This window comes from Pelobates fuscus, chromosome 9, assembly GCF_036172605.1.
Source record: "Pelobates fuscus isolate aPelFus1 chromosome 9, aPelFus1.pri, whole genome shotgun sequence".
Classification (NCBI taxonomy): Eukaryota; Metazoa; Chordata; class Amphibia; order Anura; family Pelobatidae; genus Pelobates; species Pelobates fuscus.
In genome coordinates, this window is record NC_086325.1 from 68,512,757 (window position 1) to 68,530,612 (window position 17,856).

The following is a 17,856-nucleotide window of genomic DNA, read 5'->3' on the forward strand; positions in this document are numbered from 1 at the left end:
ATGCAGATAGTTTATGGTGTTCATTTGTGGTACCAGTATTTGTATGAAAACAGCTGCACATTTCATCGAATAGACAGAAGAAATAGAAATAAGATTTCTATAACCTTTACCACATTTTATCACATTACAATTAAAACAAAACCAGAAGAATGTGGCATCTGTTAACTATGCATGAACAGGTCTGCCATATAGACTGTGCTACTTGCAAAATAGTGAGTATCAGGTCAGATAGCTCACAATCTGACCTATGGTGCATATAGTTATAAAGGGGGAGTGGGAAAGGTAGGCAACTGATTGCCTTAAAAATATCATTGTGGGGGGCGGAGCTTGACCGCCATGACGAAAGGTCACAAGCACCCAGAGCTCCCACCAAATGGCTGACTTTAAGCCTTCCTTGTCACTATCCAGCCAACCTAAACAGGCTCCACACCTACCCACCCCGCAGAGCCCCCGGTGGGAACAGGACTGGGGCACTATGGTCTCTCCGGAGGCACAAGCCGAGGCAGGCCCGACATGCAGTTGATGCGGGGCTGGGGACGCAGCCGGTCCTCCAGTCCCGAAGTCCTGTAGATGCAGAACCTCCCCCCCGCCTTTGGACTATCGGGGGTCATCACGGTCCACCACGGCACACTCAAAAGCACGAACATATAAGTCCGGTTCCTGTCGGGCGGTCACAGGCGGGAGGAAGCAACAGCACCCCACTTACATAAGATGGCGATGGTCAACACCACTACGAACCCCACAAGCAACGCGGCCTCGCACACCAAGAAAACCAAAGGTCAGTGGCGACCACCCCACAGTAGCCGTAGCCCTGAGGGAGACGGAGTGGAGGAGAAAGCCCCATGGCATGCGACGGCGAGAGGCCTTATCCACTTCCTCAAGCACCAAACGACGGCACACAGACCACAACGGCAGCCATGCAATTCGGCGACATCCTGCTGCGGCCCCTTCCTAGCCTCAACCTGGGACTAACAGATACAGCTACATACAATGGCGAAGACTTGACTGGCACGGACTGACCCTGGGACTAACACCTAACCTGAAGAGCATTCTCTGCTCCTTACCCAGTCGCAACCTCTCTGCCATATACCTCCTCTGCTCTCGTCACCAGGAGTTACTTGGCGGGTCGCTGATCATGACCAACAAGGAATCTTATGTAACAGTACCTGCAGCCTCCAGCGCAGGCATCGGCTGACCCCAAAGGTCATGACCCTCTCTACCACACACAGATCTTGCCTGGGTACACATTATGAGAACTCTCCCTATGTCTTATACCTTACAATGCATACTCACTGATTGCATGCTTAAACCTGTTAAGCTACAAAATCAGACGACCTAGCCTGTAACACTAGTGATACTGCCACGGCTCACCTCAAAAGTTTTCCTCACAACACACACTATAAAGATATAAACGGCGCTATTATGCTACACCAGATACTATCTTAACTTTGTTGTTCTCTTGCCTACATTATAGGACAGCCGAGCAGGATACTATTTCACAGCTTGTACCTAGCCTGTTTAACACATGTTACAACCTTGTAACACACTCTTGCTACACACTCATATTAAAATACTCAACTGAACCTTATCATTTATACTAAGCTTGTTAAAAAAAAAAGTGCAATTTTTCATGCCACAGTCTAACCTGTCTACATCTATATACGGTGGCGTGGCGTTTGCCTCTGATATGTACCTACCTGCACAATAAAAATAAAGAATTTTAAAAAAATATATCATAGTACATGAAATAAAGAAAATAACATGACACTATATTATAACATACATTTTATATATAGATGATAAGAAGAATTATGACATTATTCCTTCAAATCAACAACATAGTTGATGCAAAGAGGAATGGAAGTTTGTTGGAGAACTGCCAGAACCGCAACTTTGTGGTTAAAATGTTTCCAAATGGTTTAGCTTATTATTTCTGCTTTCTATGTGTTAGAATTGGATTAATTTGCTGAGACAGATTAGAACAGTCTGGATTGAAATAAGATAGGAAATTACACATATCACCGATCCTTAGAGTGTTCCAGCTCAACATGTCTGCCTTAGGGAAGCAAAATACATAGGAGTGAAATCCAAGAGTAGTCAAAAGGCAAGCTGCACCTAGGAGTATGGAAATCACAATGCTGATAAACTAATGCCATATTTTAAGGGGACTATAAAACAGGAACCACGAGACACTAGCCAAAATTGTAACTAGAGGTCAATGGAAGAGAAAATGTGCTACCGGGTTAAACAGAACCATGAAAGGGCAACTAGATCCCAGACTGATGGATACTTCTTTGGTAACGTTCTTTGGTAACATTCTTTGGTAACATTCTTTGGCATATTTCAAACTCTTACTTGAAGTTTCCAGTGGGACGCATTCTATGGATACGGTCAGCTGTCCAGGGATGACTTGGAGTTTTGTTTTCTCTGGTCTATCCCAAACAAAGAGAGAAATAATCATTTTAGAATGTTTGATTATGGGAAAAGTAGTAACACTGGAATAGGCACTAAACAGCGAGTTACAGGTTTTACCTTAAAACATAAAACATACAACTACAAATAATAATAAACAAATTCCAGCAGATAACATGAGCTTATAAATGAATAACAGCTTAGTTTATATATCAACAAAATCAAATGTTTAAAATGATCTATAAAGCATTTAAATAGGTGATGCACATGCAATTTAAGTACATAAAATGGTTGTTTCAGAATCCATAATTAAAACCTACGAATCAAAACTAAAAATCTGTTAAAATACTTTCTAACCAGTATAATGACTACAGGTTTTTGTATAATTAAATCTCATTATTGTGGTTATAGTGCAAGCAAATGGTCCCTGCAAATATACCTTTTAATTCCCTCACATTATCTTTCTTTTCAGCTAACTTTATAAGCTCCACCCCCTACATTCTATGCATTTTGGGGAAAGCATAGAATGTAGGAGGGTGAAGCTTAGAAACCGTCCAAGTACCTGAAATTTCGAAGCTGCCAGTCTGCCACATATTCTGTGCATAAAATACATCTCCATCAGTGCTCACAAAGGGCTGGCAACAGACGTAATGAGACTTTGCAGGCTGTATTCCTAACACTACAGTCTTGATGCCTCTTCTGATTTCAGCCCCGTGTGTAAATAAAAATCAATAAATACATGATTAGTAGCTCACCTTTTCTCTAGCACCGAGTCTCCCTCTGCGTTGTTGATAACCTCCTAGAGTTACGTGATAATTGGCCAATCCAATGCTCCTCATAAAAGAGCATTGGGGACCGTAGGCACATGCGCGGCGCTCACCTCAATGCACCTACAATTCTACCATATATAATCATTGTATGCAATGATTCTGTATGGGAGACTGTGACCGAACAGTGCATGTGCGCATGATGTCATGGTATGTTAGAATATGAGAGCCAGTCAATGCAGTCCTGGCTCTCATACCCAGAGGGCTTGGAGGCATGGATTGAAGTCACGCTACCAAGCCTTTCGATTAATAAAACATTTGACCTTCTGAGAAATTTGGGAAAGGGGAACAAATGTAGGCACTATAACAACTTCATGTAGAATTCGTTGTTATAGTGAGTACAGTGTTCCTTTTGAGGTGTCCTCCCTCCCTCCTTCCTTGCATCCCCCCCTTGCTACAGTCAAACTGATTCTATTTTTTTTAAACAAATCCCTTCCCTCTCTCCCTCCAACTCTCTGCCTATCCCCTTCTTTCCCTATTCAGCTCAGAGTACGCGCATGCTGTGATGACAGACAGGGTGCCGAATCCAGTGAGGGGAAATGGATGAACTATATAAAGGGGATATAAAATGTTCCAATGGAAATCAATTATTAGTGAAAGACAGTAGACAAGGATCATGATTTGACATTAAAAAAAGAAAACCAGTCAAGTCAACTTTATAGACGCAGAATACCTGGAAAGCAGACATGGTAAATGCTAGTTTAGTAAAAAGATATATATATATATTTTTTTTTTAAAGAATACAATGACTAAATCAGTTTCTTTCTGTGGAAAAAAACAACACATTTTTGGCATTTACTATGAATACAGAAAACATACTTTCTGTATTCAGCCAGTAGTTTTAGGAGATCCTCATTGGAGATTTTGCTGCTATCTTGTCTGTATAAAGGAGAGAATTTCCCTTCAGTATCCAGTGTTCCTTGAGTGTCCCTGAATAATGTCCTGAAATGAAAAGTCGTATAATTTTACAAAATAATGAATTTATTTTATTATCAAATGACTTTAGAAGAGACAACAGATGGTTTTGCTTATTTATTAAGTCAGATTGCTTAATAACTGCATTAAAACATTTAAAGTCACAAACGGGTCTACCCTTCCAGAACAGGATCAGACTTTACTCCATCAAAGAGATTATTCACAAATGGCTTGAGATCAGCCTTACGTAGAATTCCTTTTAAGGATTTTGCACAGAAAATGTTAAGTGAAACACTTGTGACAATCACACCCTGCAGTATGAATCCGAATGATAGCTATAGCAATCTGTGGAATGTGGTCATTATAAATATTCTTCTAAACAGTCTCACTGCTGGTCTATGTCCTGTTAGAGGGAACACTAATAGCAGTTTAGAAGTTTAGTTTTTGAACACTATGAATTTGCTCTTATTTCAGTTCTGCGTTCCATTTTATTGATAGACAAGATAATATTTTTTTTTTCAGGTAAACAATTGGCTAACATATAGGGCTGGATTATCTTAGTACAGACAGGGTTTACTCTGCTTACTATTAAGTAAGAAAATTATTAAACTCTTACTCTGCAAAGATAATCCAACCGACAGTCTGCATATGTCTTCATTCAGGGAAAATAAGCTATAGCACTGCATTGCATGATTATTTGGATTAATCTATGTGTAAGTGTCTATGTGCACAGAGCGCTGCATGTATACTTTCTATGTGTTCTTACGTTGAAGGCATTAAACAACTTGATGGACTCCTTCTATTGTGTCCGTGTGAAATTGTCTTATTTTGTAGTTCATACATTAACTGAACTGTGAACTGACAATCACATAGAATAATTTAGGCCAAAAAGCTTGAATTGTCCAATACAGCTATTTTCCTGCTTGTTTGTCTTGGCCTAGATTTTACAGTGCGGTTGTCAGTTCGTCACATTTCATTTTTTTGTGCTAAATTAGAGTGATTTATGTTGCATACTGGCATGGAAGTAAATGAAAAAGAGCAGAAGTTAGGATACTTTATGCTGAGGAATGTGTGACTCCCCAAAGCCAAAAATCTGGACAGTGTAAGTAGAAACATGTCTTAAAAATGTCAATGGAAGGAAAATGTTGCTAAGTTTCCATGGTAATAACTTAAGAAAGAAAATGGTAGTTGAACTACAACCAATTGACACAAATAGTTTAAATTACAAGACATTTGCTTTCTAAACACAGATTTCTAAACCAGTTGATTAAACAACGAGGGTTTTTAGTACCTTGCTGCCCAAACGAACGGCATCCTGTATTGACCCAGTCGGCCGCACACCTGTTTAGCCATCTTGTGAACTTTCTGAGCAGTCTGAGAATGGACAGTTGGTAATATTATAATGAAATCGAACATCAACATGCTTACTAAACAGGACTATTGTGGAGAATTAACAATTTTAGGCTAAATTAGAATACTGGAAAAATTCTCAAATTCAGATGTTTTCTCCAATTCAGCTACTTGTTTCACGTAAAATTTTCAATTCCCTGACTACTTCATAAATCCTACTTTAATGGTTTTAATGAGACTAGAAGAAAGGTGTTATCACTTACAGCAGATCATAAGGTTCTTTACAGTCAGAACAATAAAGATTTGGAATTCTCTGCCTAAAGAGGTTGTCTTATCAGATTCTACACATATTTAAAAAAAAAAAAAAAAGACTTGGATACTTTTCTGCATGAACAGAATATTCATTGATATGTATGTAAACAGGTTGTTGATCCAAGGAGAAATCTGATTGCCATTATGGAGTCAAGTAGGATGTTGTTCTCTCTTTGTGGCATAATTGAAAATAGCTACAATTGGGTATTTTGCCTTCTTTTGGACCAACACCATAAAATAGGGTCTTTAGGCCATTTTCAATCAAGACAACTATGTAATTCAAGAGTGTTTAGCTGAAAGAGCAGCCTGTCTAAATACATTCACAGGCCAAATATTAATAATCAAGGTGTGCTGGTAACCAAGTTAGGAAATATATTGTGCAAATGTTTGATGAATATCAAGCAACTCCTTGTAAATTACCATTTGCAGGGTTATTTGCTAAAGTGAGAATTAACTTCAGTAAATTACCCTGTAAGTGAATAAATGAATCTCATTTATAGTGAAAGTCACAATGTACCTTAGCAGGATCTGATGATTTGATGTATGGCTCGGCACAGTGTGTGATGTTTCCCTGTAACACTTTTTCCACACGTGCCACCAGGAAGATTTCAGGATGAGGATTTGTCACTGAGAATATTGCCTAAAATCCAAGGACATAAAAAAAGAGAACCTATATTATAAACCTGAACTGTTATACCCTCTTATTTATTTATTACACCCACACATAAAAATATTCACAAAGGAACACACAGGGGTAGATATGCTAAGCAAAGCAGTAAATTATTGGAGACATTGCGTTATACTTCCATACTACTTCGTAGGCTTTTACGTATACACAATAGAACTGTTACTCTGTTATGTTTCACGTTTTAATGTTCATCTTGCTTTGAGTCTCTCTGAGTTCATTTCAGAGATAAATATTATTGAACTCCCATTGTCAGGATCGGGACAGGGATCCAACACGCAGAGTACAAACAGTAGCCAGATACGTATACCGGACCTTAGAATGGCCGGACTAACGTAAGTAGTACAGTATAGAATGGTCAAAGACAAGCCGAGGTCGAGGGTAACAGAAGACAGGTAAGCGAGAGACAAGCCGAATCAAGGGTAACAGAGATAAGCAGAGTAAGGTAAACAAGCCGGGTCAAAACCAAAAGGGATAATAGAATACACAAGCACTGAGTGACTAGAACAAGCTAGAACCGCGACAGGGCAATGAGCTAATGAAAGAAGCTCTGTTAAATACCCTGTTCAGAGCAGTAACCACGCCTCCGAGGCGTCCTGATTGGTCCTGCAGCAATTGACTGACAGGTCGTTCCGGAGGAGTGTCCTGATGACTACTTCCTGCCTAGATGCTGTAAAAGGAAGTCACTCCCTCGCGGCCGGCCTAGCATGACCGGATAGACCGCGGGGAAGGAAGCCATCAGACCGTCTGGATGGAGGAACAGCTAAGTCTCTACCTCTTTCGGAGGTAGAGACCACAGGTACCCTGACAGTACCCCCCCTCTCAGATACGCCCACCGGGCGGAATGAACCGGGACGAGATGGGAAGCGAGAGTGATACGCCCTGCGGAGACGGGGAGCATGAACATCCTCCTGAGGTACCCAACTCCTCTCCTCAGGACCATATCCCTTCCAATCAACCAGATATTGTACTCTCCCCCGGGAGATTCGAGAATCAATAATAGAGTTAACCTCATACTCCTCCTGACCCTCCACCTGAACGGAGCGAGGAGGGGCTATTGTGGAGGAAAATCTGTTACATATGAGTGGTTTCAGCAATGAAACGTGAAACGAGTTCGGGATGCGTAAGGTATTAGGAAGAGCTAAACGATACGCAACTGGATTGATACGGGTCAGCACCCTGTAGGGTCCAATATAACGAGGAGCGAACTTCATGGAGGGCACTTTTAAACGGATGTTCCTCGTGCTCAGCCATACCCTATCACCAGGAACAAAGACCGGAGCCGCCCTTCTACGTTTATCAGCGTGTTTCTTGACCAACATAGAGTTGTGCACAAGGATTTGTCGAGTTTGATCCCACAACTTCCTCAAATTGGCAACATGAACATCAACCGACGGTACCCCCTGGGAAGGAGAATCCGAAGGAAGAATAGACGGATGAAAACCATAATTCATGAAGAAGGGGCTTGAATGAGTAGAATCGCAAACGAGATTGTTGTGTGCAAACTCCGCCCAAGGAATCAAACCGACCCAATCATCCTGGTGTTCAGAAACAAAGCATCGTAAATATTGTTCAATTTTCTGGTTGGTACGTTCAGCAGCTCCGTTAGACTGAGGATGATAGGCAGAATAAAAGTTTAATTTAATACCAAGTTGAGAGCAGAAGGACCTCCAAAAGCGGGAAACAAATTGGGAGCCTCTGTCCGATACAATTTGAGAGGGTATCCCATGTAGGCGAAAAATCTCCTTAGCGAATATCTCTGCCAATTCGGGAGAAGACGGGAGTTTAGGCAGGGGAATGAAGTGTGCCATCTTAGTAAACCTGTCAACCACGGTGAGGATAACAGTCTGTCTTTTAGAGATAGGTAGATCGACAATAAAGTCCATGGCCAAACAGGACCATGGTTTTTCTGGAACCTCCAAGGGTTGCAGGAATCCACATGGAAGCGTATGGGGTTGTTTGGTTTTAGTACAAACTTCACATGCAGCGATGAACTCCTCAATATCCCTCCGTAAAGCAGGCCACCAGAAGTCCTTAGAGATCAACGCGTAAGTCTTGCGAATACCAGGATGTCCCGCCATCTTGCTATTATGTAAACACTGTAAAAGTTTACGAAATGACGGCCCGCAGGAGTCTGTTTAGGTGCTAGATGTTGCAACTTAATGATCTCGGCCAATAATGGAGAATGAATCCTGAGATTCGTATTAGCAATGATATTGCATTTCGGAACTATAGAAGAAAGAACTGGTTCAGGTACAGTAGAAGGTTCATATTGGCGAGATAATGCATCGGCTTTAGAGTTTTTAGAACCAGGTCTGTAAGTCAGTACATAATTGAAGTGAGTCAGGAATAAGGACCAACGAGCTTGTCTAGAGGATAAGCGCTTAGCCTCCCCAATATAGGACAAGTTTTTGTGGTCCGTCAAAATCGTAATAGGGTGTAGGGTCCCCTCCAACAAATGTCTCCACTCCTTTAAGGCTTTAATGACTGTTAACAGTTCCCTTTCCCCCGATGTCATATCTGCTCTCAGGCCCAGAAAATTTCTTAGAGAAGAAACCACAAGGGTGTAACGGTTTATCCACCCCTAACCTTTGAGACAGAACAGCCCCAACTGCTGTCTCAGAGGCATCGACCTCGAGCAAGAAAGGCAGAGTCGTATCAGGATGGACTAGAATGGGAGCCGAGGCAAAAAGTTCCTTGAGAGTCTTGAAAGCACCCAGAGCCTCCTTAGACCAGAACTTAGTATCAGCCCCTTGTTTGGTCATATTGGTAATAGGCGCAATGATAGAGGAGTATCCTTTAATGAAGCGCCTATAGTAGTTGGAAAAACCAATAAACCTTTGGATAGCCTTGAGTCCTTTGGGCAAGGGCCAGTCTAAAATAGATTGAAGTTTTACAGGATCCATTTTAAAACCTTCCCCAGAAATCACGTATCCAAGAAAGTCTACCTGAGACTGATCAAAACTGCACTTCTCCAATTTGCAATATAGACCATGTTGCAGCAGCTTGTGTAATACCTTTCTGACCTGTCTATGGTGAGTCTCAATCTCCTTAGAGTGTATTAGTATGTCGTCCAGGTAAACAATAACACAATCATGCTGAAACTCCCTAAGTACCTCATTAATCAAATCTTGAAATACTGCAGGAGCATTGCATAGTCCAAATGGCATAACAGTGTATTCGTAATGGCCATACCGGGTATTGAATGCCGTCATCCACTCGTGACCTTGCTGGATTCTCACCAAATTGTAAGCCCCTCTGAGATCTAACTTGGTGAATATTTTGGAGCCCTTAAGACGATCAAATAACTCGGTAATAAGTGGGATAGGATAGGCATTTCTGACAGTTATTTTATTCAAGCCTCGGTAATCGATACAAGGTCTCAGCGTGCCATCCTTCTTCTTAATGAAAAAGAACCCAGCCCCGGCCGGAGAAGAAGACCTCCTGATGAATCCCTTTTCTAAATTCTCCCGAATATACTCCTCTAGAACCGAGTTTTCCTGAACAGACAAAGGATATACATGGCCCCTCGGAGGCATAGTGCCGGGTAGAAGCTTAATCTTACAGTCAAATGACCTGTGTGGAGGCAAAGAATCGGCATTCTTCTTGTCAAACACTGCCCTTAAGTCTAGGTAAAGGTCTGGTATTTGTCTTTCTGTGGACTGAGTAGGATTCTCCGGTATGTTAATATTAGCTAATGGAGAAACCTTGCACAAACACCGATCCTGGCAGCCCTGGCCCCACGAGAGTATCTCTCCTAACTCCCAATCGATAATAGGGTTATGTTTTTTCAACCATGGGTACCCCAGAACTATGGGAACGGAAGGAGACGAAATGAGCAGAAGAGATAAATTCTCCACGTGTAGGATACCAACATTTAAATTAATGGGTATGGTCTCACGAAAGATAACAGGGTCTAGTAGTGGTCTACCATCTATGGCCTCAACGGCCAAAGGTGTCTCCCTTAGCTGGGATGGGAAATTGTTCTTACTAGCAAAGGCTTGGTCGATAAAATTCTCAGCAGCACCGGAATCTATCAATGCCATAGCCCTTACTACTTCCTTCCCCCAAGTTAAGGAAACTGGTAGCAGAAGCCTGTGATCTTTATAATCAGGAGTAGAGGACAAAATAGAAACACCCAAGGCCTGTCCTCTAGAGAGACTTAGGCGCGAGCGTTTCCCGGGCGGTTAGAACAGTTCGAGAGTAAATGACCCTTGGCTCCACAATACATACACAAACCCTCTCTTCTCCTGTGTCGTCTTTCCTCCTCAGAGAGGCGGGTATACCCTATCTGCATAGGTTCAGTAAGCAAAGATATCGTGGAGTCAGGACTTGGAACAGCGGAAGCTAACCTAAAAGAAGGTCTCTGGTTCCTCTCTCGAGTGTTCTGTCTCTCTCTTAGACGTTCATCTATACGAGAGATGAACGAAATTAAATCCTCTAAATTCTCAGGGAGTTCTCTGGTAGCAACCTCATCAAGGATTACATCAGATAGGCCATTCAAAAATACATCCATATACGCCTGCTCATTCCACTTGATTTCTGCCGCCAGAGACCTGAACTCTAGTGCATAATCCACCAGTGTTTGGTTCTCCTGTCTCAGGCGCAACAGTAATCTGGCTGCATTAACCTTTCTACCTGGAGGGTCAAATGTTCTTCTAAAAGCAGCTACAAATGCGTTATAGTTATAAACTAATGGATTATCGTTCTCCCATAGTGGGTTGGCCCATCTCAGAGCTTTCTCAATGAGTAGGGTGATAATAAATCCTACTTTTGCCCTATCTGTAGGATAAGAGCGAGGTTGCAATTCAAAGTGGATACTAATTTGGTTTAAAAAACCACGACACTTCTCAGGAGCCCCACCATAGCGTACTGGGGGGGGTAATGTGAGAAGAAGCACCCACTGTGGCTACCTCTAGACCTGAACCGACAGGAGAAACAGGGGTATTACGTATCTCCTCTGGTGGGTTATTGGCACAAGCTAATAGAGCCTGTAGCGCAAGCGCCATCTGATCCATTCTGTGATCCATGGCTTCAAACCTAGGATCAGGAGCAGCCAGCTGACTGTTTGTACTTGCAGGATCCATTGGCCCTGTCGTAATGTCAGGATCGGGACAGGGATCCAACATGCAGAGTACAAACAGTAGCCAGATACGTATACCGGACCTTAGAATGGCCGGACTAACGTAAGTAGTACAGTATAGAATGGTCAAAGACAAGCCGAGGTCGAGGGTAACAAAAGACAGGTAAGCGAGAGACAAGCCGAATCAAGGGTAACAGAGATAAGCAGAGTAAGGTAAACAAGCCGTGTCAAAACCAAAAGGGATAATAGAATACACAAGCACTGAGTGACTAGAACAAGCTAGAACCGCGACAGGGCAATGAGCTAATGAAAGAAGCTCTGTTAAATACCCTGTTCAGAGCAGTAACCACGCCTCCGAGGCGTCCTGATTGGTCCTGCAGCAATTGACTGACAGGTCGTTCCGGAGGAGTGTCCTGATGACTACTTCCTGCCTAGATGCTGTAAAAGGCAGTCACTCCCTCGCGGCCGGCCTAGCATGACCGGATAGACCGCGGGGAAGGAAGCCATCAGACCGTCTGGATGAACGAAATTAAATCCTCTAAATTCTCAGGGAGTTCTCTGGTAGCAACCTCATCAAGGATTACATCAGATAGGCCATTCAAAAATACATCCATATACGCCTACCTCTTTCGGAGGTAGAGACCACAGGTACCCTGACACCCATCTATCAACTGTCATAGTCACTCAAGTAAAGATAGCTACAACTGCCTCGGCATTAGCAGATGAAAATCAAAGGACCAGGATCCCACGGCAACTTAACCTATGTTGTGTGCAATGCTAACAGGGTAAATCACAAGATTGTGAATTCAAAGTTAATTTTAAATTTCAGGCCAAAGTTGCAGAACTGGAAGATTAGCTGACTTAGAGAAATTTGAAAGTTTGGCTATTTTGACCTTAAATTTGTCATTTGAAATTCATACTTTACTGAAAAAACCCAAACAAATTTAGCACGGTATCATCCTAAAACTACTAGCTACCAGGTCAGTATGGGCTAAGCGTTATCACAACTTGGTTGTGAATATGCAAAGTTTTATTTAACCCATTCCCCCACGGTTTTAGTTACCTAAACCAATTACTAGAAACAAGATCTTAACAAACAGGTCTCTAGATTAATACCCTTTAGACTTCACAGATACAAGTGTTGGAGTTTGCAGTCCAAGTTCAAATTTGGAATTTTTTGAAAATGTAAATGCTCAGTTGGCATATTGGATGAGTCTAGACCTAAGGATTCACATTGTTCATTAAATAGTTAGTGTTTTGTCAAAAAGGAAAGCAATCATTACATTTTTACCAAGACCATGTTTATCTATGCTAAATACAATTTTATAACATGACAGGAGGCTTCGTATTTGCTTAAGTCTCTCTTTACTAGAACTCCACAGCAGCACAGAAAACAACCAATCAGAAAAAAGTTAGGTACTATAAAACTCCCCTCCCCATGCATCATTTCCTCTTTCTTTGCTGCTCCGCATCAGTACAGGTCAGAGTACCACTGCCTCCTGCTAACATTAGTGGGTGGCTTTGGGATTTTAATTATATTTTCAGTGTTTCACCTATTTTTATTTGGGGACTTCTTTGTGTGTTTCAATTTATTCACCCCTGCCTATTGCTCTGGGTTTTGTGGGGAGTTTGTCTTTATTTGTTCTCTCCTCATCTTCCTGGGATGTTTATCCTTCTCTGTCCCCTTTTATTTTGCCTTCTCTGTCCCCCTGGACCTCATTCCTCCGGTCGCGGGGTGCTCTGTTTTTTCTCACACCCGCCGGCCGGAGGCTTTACACGTGGCCGCCTGCCGCCGGCTTTACCCGCGGACCGCATGTCCGCAGGGGGAAGAGGGAGCATTACGCTGCCCCACTTGTGTTTCCTTCTCCTCTGGTCGCGGTGTTCTGTTACCGCCGATCGGAGGCTTTACACGTGGCCGTCCGCTTACCGCGGACCGCATGCCCGCCGGGGGAGGAGGGAGCATTTCGCTGCCTCTCCCGTGGTTTGCTCCTCCTCCGGTCGCGGTATTATGATACCGCCGACCGGAGGCTTTACCCGCGGACCTCATGCCCGTCGGGGGAGGAGGGAGCAATTCGCCGCCCCTCCTGTGGTTTGCTTCACCTCCGGTCGCGGTATTAGGATACCGCCGACCGGAGCCTCTACACGTGGCTGCCTACCTCGGCCGGCTCAATCCACGGACTGCATGTGTCCGCCGGGGGAGGGGAGGGCAATTGCTTCCGCTCGCCCCCCCGACCCCTCTCCTCACTGTCATGCCAGTTCTCTCATCTTCTCTGATTGCCAGCTCTCCTTTGTGTATATGTTCAGATTACTGCGTTTAGGTGACATGGGCTTTTTGGCATATTCTTCCTGAGATTGATGGGTGTTTGGCATATATACACAGTTTGCTGTAATTTGCTCTGTGGTTTTTTTGCTGACAGTGTATTTCTCAGATCGCTGTATGTTTTACTGACAGCGCATGTCTAGATTTTGTTTTTCTACCATGTATGTGCAGTTTTGCTGTGTGTCTGACTGACGCTGTTTATCACAGATTTCGTTTTACTAACAGTGTGTATGACAGATGTTTTGAGCTTTGCCGTCAGTGCACTTCACAGACTGCTGTGTTTTTCTGACAGTGTATTTCAGGATTTAGTCTTTTCTGACAGTGTATGTCGCAGTTGGCTGTGCGTTTTCACTGACAATGTATGTATTGGTTATGGGCAATGATAAATGTTCTATTATTGTGTTCCCATTCATGTGCAATAACGTATGATACCTATAGGGGGTGTAGTGAGCACTGTGACGTCGAGTGAATAAAGATGGCTGCCGCATAGTCAATGAGACATGTGCTTTAGGGAGGAAGTGACCTATAGGTGGCCTAGTGAGCACTGTGACGTCGAGTGAATAAAGATGGCTGCCGCATAGTCAATGAGACATGTGCTTTAGGAAGGTATTGAGAATTCTTAAGTCACTTCCTTTCACAAATGACCACATGTAGTATCCGCCTCCTAGAGATGACCATTAGGTATTGGTTATGTTACCTCTGTGGGCGGATACTAGATGGGAGGTTATTCAAGGGGTTACCAGAAACCTGAGAGCAGTTTCATGACTGGGTCGGAAGAAGCCAGGTGTCTTTAGAGGTGCCCATGTAAATCCATTTAACATGTGGCAAGGAACTCACCTCATTGTTCTGTGTGTTATGCTGATTCAATTATCCTGTGTAAGCTGCTGAATCTCCATGAATAGAGCTAAGTAGATTTCTTACCTGAATGTATTGTTTATAGCAGTGTGTGTTTTTTAAAAGTATTTGTTTTTTTGTGTGCTTGATAATTGTATTCCCAGTAAAGTTTTGTTTATACTTTCATCAAAACTTTGCCTCTTGTCTGTTCATTCAAGATATTCACTAATATTTATGTGATTGACCAGTATACCTTTTATTATTTTATTTGTGGTATTATTTCATATTTATGAAATTCAGAACTTCATAAATATAAAGAAATTACTTAATTTACCATTACAACTGGCGCTGTGAACAGGATACTGCACAATCACTAAATATAGAATATTTGAATGTGTGTATAGATTGAATAAGCCTATAGCACAGTCACGTTGCACAGTGAAAAGAGATATAGTTAACAAGCATTGTCTTTGATTGGTATATTTGCATTTTTGTGTTCCCCCTGAGAGTAAAGATGCTTACTCTGTTTAAAAAAAGTAATAGAGCAGGAGGGAAGGAGGCGTCTAAGTATGGGACAATTCCATTGTGGGCCAGTTTAGAAAACTGGAAACCCATTGCTGAGGAGCTGATCAAGTATGCAGCTCCTGTCTATCCTGATGCTGGTACTGAACTTGGTGTTCAAGCATTACGGTTAGACCTGGGAGTATACTCCAAAAAAGTGCGGAAAGCCGCTGCCACCACAGGGTGGATAGTTGTGCAGGCCCTTAGCCGCGAGGTGCAAAGAAATAAAGCGCTCGAGAAAGAGTTGCAGGATGTAAAAGATTTATTAGTTATGACTAAAGAATGTATGCGTAGTAATGCATGCCAGGTGGCTGCCCTAGAAGAAAAGTGTACTACTTTAGTGGTAAGCAAGATTAACCGCAGGAGGTCACAGAAAGGAAAAAAGCCAGTGCCTGTAAGTAAAGTGCGAGCAATGGTTGCAAACCCCATATGGGATCCTGAAGCACCGCTACAGTCATCTGATGATGAGTATGTATCCTTTTCTGATGATGATAATGATGTGGACAGGCGACAAGCCCGTCCTATCATTACACAGCAGCGGAAAAGGAGACTACAAGATAGAGCGCATGGTTTGAGAAATGGTGTACATGAAGAGATGAATGAAGTGGTAAAAAGTTACACACAAACAGAGCTCATGGAGCTGGCAAAGGTGTATAAGCATGAAGTTGGTGAAAATGTGGGAGAATGGTTATTGCGCATGTGGGATGGAGGAGCTGACAGTGTGCAGTTGAATGCAAGGGAAGCATTATGTATGGGGCAGCTGACGCTGCATCCACAGCTCATGCAGGTATTACGGAGGGTGAGGGAGATTGGAGGTAATTTTTCATTATTTGATATGGTGCGGCATGCCATAATTGTGGCCTTCCCATCTAGCAATGACATTGAGCCCATTTTACCCTGGTCAAAACCGAGGGATGCTATTACCCGCATTAGAGTTATGGGTTGTGTGGTGGGATTAAACAAGGATAACTGGGAAGGTCCAGACATGGAGGAATTCACAGCCAGCATGCGGTCTCGGTTTTTAAAAAGTGCACCCCAGGAAATGAAGGCATCTTTATTGTCTTTGCTGGGCAGTTTGGGGAATAATGTAAAGGTACATCAGCTCACCACTTATTTAGCTGAAATTGGGGAATTAGAGTCAGAATCTAACCCTAGGAAAGGTGTTTTTGCCGCTAACAGGACAAGGGAGGAGATGGTGGAACCAATAGAGGGAAAAAATCAGGGAAAGTTTAGGAATAAAACAAGGCTGAGAGTTAATCGTTTTCAAATGTGGAATGATTTGATTGAGGCTGGTGTACCTAGAGAACAAATTAATGGAATTTCAACACCTGCCATGTTTGAAAAATGGTTAGAACTAAAAAAAGAGTCTAATAAAAAGGTACAGGTGCATTTGGCATGCAAGGATCAGGCAGACAATACCATGCCCTCTGCCCCATTTGTCCCAAAGTCTCCTCCCCCTAGTTATTTAAAAAACACTCCTCTCATGCCTACAGACACACCTCCTCTGTCCATACCTCTATTCCAACATTGTGCTCCTTATGCTGTGCCCCCACCCTCACTTCAAGCCCAAGATAACACCCCCCCACATTCATACCCACATATGTCCTCACTGTTTCCAACAGAATATCGTGCTAGGACTTACTCTCATACTACATCTAGTGAGAAACAAGCACTGCCAGAGAGTGATGGTAAAGTCAGATCCTTGTATCCTGTAAAAGATCTGATGACACATGATTTGATGGATTGGGACAGTGCTGTAGTACAATGACAGAATGGTGGGCCTCCGGCGGTACATGTTTCCCCTTTAACCGCCGGGGACCGACGCCCTTATGTACCTTTGACTGTGTGGTGGGGGACAAGACCAGGACCAACAAAGATTTTAGCTTTAGTTGACACAGGAGCAGAAGTCACAGTACTGCATGGTAATCCATCAAGGCTATCAGGACCCTGTGTGAGAATAGAAGGTTTAGGAGGTAGAATTACCAAAGCAGTACAAACTGTTGTGGCTATGTCAATTAACAAAGGACCAAGATTCAGTGCTAAAGTTTTGATTTCAGAATTGCCAGACAATATCTTGGGAATAGATGTGTTACTAGGGCAGAGTATTGAGACACAGTGGGGGGTGTTCACGTTTGGATTCCCTCATAAGCCATACTATCTCAGACCAGTAAAAGACATTGTGCGAGGGAATGCAAATTGGACACCTGTCATTGTTCCTCCTCCATGCAACCCGGTAAGACTGAAGCAATACCGTTTGCCCGGAGGATGTCAAGAAATTAGTGAGACTATCGACAAGCTTTTACAGTCAGGTGTAATTCGTCCAGCTGTCAGTCCGTTCAATGCTCCAGTATTCCCTGTAAAGAAGATGGATGGTTCATGGCGAATGACGGTGGATTACCGGGGACTCAACAAGGTAGCACCACCATTGAGTGCTGCTGTCCCTGATATTATAACCATTGTGGGAAACATTGCCAAACAGGCCGGGGAGTGGCATGCGGTAATAGATTTAGCTAATGCGTTCTTTTCAATTCCTATTGCACCTGAGTCGCAAGATCAA

At 42.8% G+C, this 17,856-nt stretch overlaps 1 protein-coding gene across 1 annotated transcript in view; it reads right to left on the reverse strand.

Annotated features, from left to right (window-relative positions):
- Positions 1-17,856, reverse strand: part of DOCK11 (dedicator of cytokinesis 11) — a 293,614-nt gene that overhangs the window by 210,954 nt on the left and 64,804 nt on the right. Inside the window, exons 13-16 of the mRNA XM_063432045.1 lie at positions 6,334-6,456; positions 5,446-5,528; positions 4,059-4,181; positions 2,356-2,432 (exon numbers count right to left, since the gene is read on the reverse strand). Of these exons, the coding sequence (XP_063288115.1) occupies positions 2,356-2,432; positions 4,059-4,181; positions 5,446-5,528; positions 6,334-6,456 (406 nt within the window). The remainder of the gene's footprint in view (positions 1-2,355; positions 2,433-4,058; positions 4,182-5,445; positions 5,529-6,333; positions 6,457-17,856) is intronic.